The 6570-nt window shown below is 42.1% G+C and overlaps 1 protein-coding gene across 1 annotated transcript; it reads left to right on the top strand.

Annotated features, from left to right (window-relative positions):
* The first annotated feature begins 346 nt into the window (after positions 1 to 346).
* On the top strand, positions 347 to 1746 carry LOC149953685 (cuticle protein-like). Its single transcript, XM_090170278.1, has 5 exons — positions 347 to 387; positions 475 to 625; positions 701 to 777; positions 1057 to 1287; positions 1366 to 1746. Exons 1-5 carry the CDS (start codon positions 376 to 378, stop codon positions 1504 to 1506), a joined length of 612 nt encoding a protein of 203 aa, XP_090026404.1. The 5' UTR covers positions 347 to 375; the 3' UTR covers positions 1507 to 1746.
* Positions 1747 to 6570: the final 4824 nt, after the last annotated feature.

Below are 6570 nucleotides of genomic sequence, written 5' to 3'. Positions count from 1 at the left end.
ACTAGACCTAGTTTAACTCGACCGGACCTCTAACGGAGTTCCACAGTGGCGGCGTTACCAGCCCTCGCCTCGAGCCATCTGACTGGTAACTGCCAAGATTGAGCTTGCGAAATATACTTCGCGCTTTGACTAAAATCGGGATCCTACAAAGTGAAAGTTACACTTCAAAAAATAAAAAGGTTGGGGGGGGGGGGGGACGAAATTCGAGATGAAAAAATGGGGCAGCCAACTTTGGCTCCTTTTTGGATTATATTAGCGAGGGAGGCACTCATATTTTTTTCTTTGAGCTGGCCGATTTCCGACTATAAAAGACGGCGACCGATCCGTTGTCTAGTCAGTAATTTGCACTACTCCGAATAGGAAAAGCACCCAGTCATGTTCGCTAAAGTAAGCCCGCATCAATCCATCGAACGTGAAGCCAACTTATTATTTGTGGATTAACGTTTTTTTTCCAAATCCTTCATGGTTTTGCAGATCGCTCTCTTGGCCGCTTTGGCTTGCGTCGCTAAGGCCGGTGTCATCGGCGCTGGATACGGCTACGCCGCCGCCCCAGCTTTGGGTTACGGTCTCGCCGCCACCCCAGTTTACAGGACCGCCCCAGCCGCCCAACTTTTGGCCGCCCCAGGTAAATATCCCCGAAGCGAGAGAAGGTCTTTGGATACGTTGGACGTCTTTTTCTAATAGAATCCGTGTCTTCCAGCCCTCGGAGTCGCCAAGGTCGCCGCTGCCCCACTTCTCGCCGCCCCAGCCATCGGAGTCGCCAAGGCTGTCATCGCTGTAAGTCCTATCACATTTATTAAACATTGTCTCCAGTTATTTCTTTAAACAATAGGGTTAAAGGTTAGAATGGCATGTTTGTTATTTTCGCCATGAGGGTATATGGTGTTGAGACTAGTTTTCGCTGCAAAAACTGTATTAGACCTAACGCAATTTTTTGCGTCAACCCAGCGCTTAAGGAACAGTTCAAATGTCTAAAAAAATAGACTTGATTTCTTACACGGTAGCGTTTCGGATCCCTGGTAATCTCTAAGACGCCATTTTTACTATAATGTACAGGAAGCTCCACAACCATACGAATTCGGATACTCCCACCACACCGACGATGGAGCCGCCTCCAGCCGTCAAGAAATCAGCGATGCTGGAAACGCCAAGCAAGGATCTTACTCCATCCAAAACCCAGATGGAACTTACCGAGTAGTCACCTACGTCGCTGATGCCGCCGGATTCCGCGCCGTCGTCAAGACCAACGAACACGGAACCGCCCCACAAAACCCAGCCGCCACTCAAGTAAGGAAGCGTTTTTCACGTCGTCCACCTTACAGATATACGTAGTTCCTACCCTAATCTTTCATTCGCCACCCTCAGATCCTCGCTGAAGAGCCACCGTACAAGGTCCTCCCAGCCGCCGCCCCAATCGTCAAGACCGCTGCCATCGCTACCCCTGTTTACGCCAAGGCTGCCGTCCCCGCTCTCGGTCTCGGTCTCGGAGCCGGATACATCCATTAAATTATTAAATATCTATTAAATTAAATGTTATTTATAATCAACGCCGGTGGATGAACTTTGCAGGGATTACACAAACCGTCCGTGTCAGCTCGTTCCATGTAATATATAACAATTCGCTCAATGTTGTACAGAAATTGACTCAAATGTCTCCCCACTGTTCGTCTTCGTTTGTAAATTAGTTCGCTAAGGGTGCTTAGAACGATATGTATTATCGAATGAGTTATTAAAGCTGTTTGTCGTTACGCGTTAAGTAAATACGAAGTGTCTTTACTCACATACAAGTAAGCGCCGCGGCATAACCTAAAGGATTAATTACCAACGTTCGATTTATCAGTTACCACTGGTGGAAGGGGCATAAAATTGTTTGAATATTGAGGGTGGTGCTACATAATAACGTGTATTGAGAAGCGGGAAGGTCACGTGACGGGAAAGGAGGAGCTAGCTACTTGGAATTCGGCCAGAATTTTCCAAACGATTCTGTGTAGCAACATTTTTCTTTAGGTCTGAAGAAGATGACATAGTTGCTTTCTGAAAGCCATAGTTTATGGTGGGAGCACTGGAGTAGGACAGGTGCTAGAGAGATTTTGGGAAAGGCAAACTGGTAAATCCGGTGTGAACCGGTTAAAAAGGGAATTAGAAGTTTTCATAAAAGGTCCACACCAGATTTTGAATTTCACTACCCTGGTGGCATTGACTGGTTTTACCGGTGGTTGCTGTTTTTGAAGATCTTATGGCAGTCGGCTGATTGCCATTATTACACTTCCTATAGCTTCCAAAGATCACCTTAACGCCATCTTTGGGCCAACTTTCGTAAGTATTTGTACCTTATGATAAACTTTTACTCTACAAGCATTTTTGCGCTTCTGAAACAACCACACACTAGGTTGGCGAATTGGTATTTAACGAGTCGGTATGTCGCATTCTTACCGACTTGATCATTGCCGATTGTTTTCCGAGAGGATTTTAAATTTACAAGAACAAGGAAATGTCTATATTTTGCGATTTAATGAAACAAATTTAAATGATTCTTTGTTGAGCTCCATTCCTAAAATGGAATACCATAATTAATTATAATAAATTTACTTTAATACAATTACGTTTGAAGAATAACATTTTTGCAAGACTTTGGAACGCTTTGCAAACGTTGGAGGGACTTTGAAAACGTTCGGGATGCTTTGCGAGCGTCGAAGGTTAGGTTTGCAAATATCAATTTGCTTTGCAAACGTTGGAGCTGCTTTACTAACGTTGGAGCTGCTTAACAAACGTTGGAGCTGCTTAACAAACGTTGGAGCTGCTTAACAAACGTTGGAGCTGCTTAACAAACGTTGGAGCTGCTTAACAAACGTTGGAGCTTCTTAACCAACGTTGGAGCTGCTTTACAAAAGATTGATTTGTTGTGTCTGTTTCTTGGGATGTTTAAACTTTCTGGCGCACCATAATATTATTCGTCCTCCTAAAATGATACTTTTCTGCCGATACCTTGAACTAAAACACTAATTTGAAGACCGCTTTTGAAGCTCTAAAAACCTTAAAAAGTTCAGTTGACTACATGCGGCGGTAATATATAGTATTAATCAGCTAGGCTAATAACCAAGGTACCAGCTTAGGCCCAAGTCTTCTAGCGACTTTTATTGCCATTAAATCAGGTGCCCGGGTTACACTGCTTAGAAGGTGGTTGAAAGCCTTTCATGCCACACGAACCAACGGCTCCATGCAGGGGCGTACCGAAGAGAGTACGTTGGGGGGGGGAGGTAAGTGAAATTTGCCAAGTAAAAACAAAGTTTGTCAAGTTGTCTTAGTTTGGATTGTTGCGGTAGATTTCAATTTAAATGTTTCATTAAAATTATAATCGGTGGCGCCATCCGCTGTTAGCGGCGGGAACTATATACTATACAATTGAATTAATAGTACTAATGTACCTTGAAAGTTATAGATGGCGCCACCCGTATAATGATAGAGTTGACGGCTGAGTGCGCCAGTGTTGGAAATAAGGTGGTGGCGTCGGTCAAAGACCAGTTTATTTTGGGCTATGACCAGTAAATTAAATGGAATCTGGGGGGCTCACTGGTCATAATGGCCAGTTTATTTTAAATTAAAAGTATAATTCTATAACATAAAGAGCAGGAACGTCATTTCAGGATTTTACAGGAGGGGGCAGAACTATAGAGCTCCGGAAAACCAGTTTTTTAAAAGGACAAAAACCCATCAAATTTCATATTTTTGGGATTTTTAATCGAAATAGTTATTGCATATTTGCTATTGATTTTCAGGATAATAGCGAGAACCAAAAATTTCCCAAGATATGCATGAACATTTTAAGATCATAGAAATCCAGGGGGGGGCAATGCCCCCCCCTGCCCTACCCAAATGACGTCCCTGATAAAGAGCAAATGATAAAAGCGTTGCGCCATCAGTTTCTCACAGCCAATGTAATTGCCGATTTTGACTTATTTCTACTATTAAATCGAGCGTATTTCGTGGCATTTGGCAGTATTGCAATTTGACGTTCTTCCGCTACAATCAGTCAGATTAGTCGAGCTAAATGCGAAACATCTAGATCAATCATTAAGAATATGTTTAAGAAAATAAGCATAGAGGACATTGCAATTTCTTTATGACAAAAAGGAGTAAAACTGTTTTTATTCGAAGAACAAGAAGATGATGAAATATTTTTTAAAGTTCCTTAAGAAATGTGATAAATAAAACTCATTATAGTTCCTAATCGCTATTAACAATTCACTTTCAAAGGTAAAATAAAGGGGGAGGGGAGAGGGGGGTAGAAAAGGGTGGTCATGACCTGTACTTTTAAAAAGCTTATTTCCAACACTGGAGTGCGCCGACTCGAAATTTCAGAATTTGTTTCGCGAAAGCACGACTACCGAACGCGCCTATGTCATTCTAGCGGTACTATTCCAAATTTAATGGCGAAAACGGCTCGGCGTCTAGTTATAAGCATTTGCGTACACTCTTTATACAGGGTGTCTCAATTTGCTCGATCAGGCCATTTGTCTCAAAATCTATTTATGCTAGGGTTCTGAAATTTTCAGGGTTTATTTGTTAGGTATGGAAGGCTTTGGTTACTAAATTTCAGAAAAATCGAACGATTTTGTGCCGTTTTGGAAAATTTATTTTTTCACCGGTAGGTGTCACGCAAAATGTTTCAATAGAAAAGTTGTAGGGCATAGTCGAAAATGTAAAAATAATTTTGGTTCGGTTGAAAAAGACCTATTTTTCACTGAGTTTGGTACGTAGTCTAGATTATCTTTGGTTTGGAGGTCGGGGGAAAAACAAGTTGTACTAGCAGGCAATAGCCTTTTAACGAATTGTAGGTAACATGCATTTCAGTTATAAGATTTCGAAAAATAAACAAATAATAATTAGCCCAAGTGACAAATGTTTTTTAATGACTTCTACAAAATGTTTTCAAAAATGCCACCTTCTGATGCAATGCACAAATATGCACGATGTTGCATATTGCGAAATGCTCCCCGAACCATTTCTGGAGTCACCCGGCGACATGCTTCGATGATTCTTTGTCGTAAATCTTCAACGCTCGTCACAGGTGTTTGGTATACGTAGTACTTTACGAATCCCCAAAGAAAAAAGTCGAGTGGTGTTAGATCAGGAGATCTTGCAGGCCAACGAACAGGACCAGTTCTTCCGATCCATCTTCCCGGAAACTCGTCGTTTAGATATGCAACCACGTCACGATATTGGTGAGGTGGCGCCCCATCTTGCTGGAACCAGATGCGTTTGTACTCGGCCAGAGGAATGTCGTCCAACACGTTGGATATATCATTTTGAAGGAACTCCAAGTAGTTTTGACCGTTCAGACGATTTGGTAGGAACAACGGGCCAATAATTCTGTCACCTAACAGACCAGCCCACACATTTAAGCGAAACCGCACTTGGTGGCGGTGAGGAAATCCCCAGTGTGGATTCTCGTAGTCCCACATATGTTGGTTTTGACGGTTGAAAGGCCCATCTCTTCCGAATGAACATTCGTCGGACATCAGTAGTTGATCGTGAAAATCCTGGTGTGCGTCAGCCATGAGGCAAAACCAATTGCAGAAGTCGAGTCGGCGCTGTCTATCACCGTCATGCAGTCCTTGGTGAAGTGTCGCTCGATAAGGATGAAAATGGTGTCTTTTGAGTGTTCTCCAAACGTAGTTTCGATCCAACCCTAAGTCAAAGCTGGCAGTTCTGACGCTCGCTCGAGGATAGGCGACGAAGTAGGCAAGTATGGTGTTTTCCATGTCAATGTCCTGGAGACCACGACCACGAAACCTCGGATTGATATTACCCCAGTTGTCGAAGTCGCGGACCACTCTAAGAACCGTCGTATGACTTGGTCTGCAATTGGGAAATCTTCGTCTAAATAACTGACTTACTAGAGTAGCATTACGACGACCTTCTCCGTAAAATAATTCTAGCATATGAGCGCGCTGATCTCGAGTGTAAAGAGGCATACTGGACAACAATCGGCCAAGCTGAGATAATGTTTTAACTTTGAAATGTAAACGCTTTAAATACTACTCGGACAATTGATATTTCACGTTAAAAAACAACAAAAGAAAAATAAGCGTAATTTTTGGTCTACAAATCTTTGTTTGATGATCTTACTCGTAACCACGTCGAAATGGAAGACGCGGTCTTTGTCTACTTTGTCTAATTAGGTGTTGAACGTAATAATTTTCTTTAACAATAACTTTTTGCAGATCTGATTATTAACTACATAGCTGAAAGCATAAGTTCCCTAAAATAAATGTACATGTGTGTTGTGATTATGTACGATTGTTTACGTTAAAGGCTATTGCCTGCTAGTACAACTTGTTTTTCCCCCGACCTCCAAACTCAGTGAAAAATAGGTCTTTTTCAACCGAACCAAAATTATTTTTACACTTTCGACTATGCCCTACAACTTTTCTATCGAAACATTTTGCGTGACACCTACCGGTGAAAAAATAAATTTTCCAAAACGGCACAAAATCGTTCGATTTTTCTGAAATTTAGTAACCAAAGCCTTCCATACCTAACAAATAATCCCTGAAAATTTCGGAACCC

Source organism: Leiobunum rupestre, chromosome 3 (assembly GCF_980474605.1).
Source record: "Leiobunum rupestre chromosome 3, qqLeiRupe1.1.hap1, whole genome shotgun sequence".
In the NCBI taxonomy this organism is placed as follows: domain Eukaryota; kingdom Metazoa; phylum Arthropoda; class Arachnida; order Opiliones; family Sclerosomatidae; genus Leiobunum; species Leiobunum rupestre.
The sequence above is the reverse complement of the archived record's forward strand: the minus strand, read 5'-3'. Positions and strand labels throughout refer to the sequence as shown.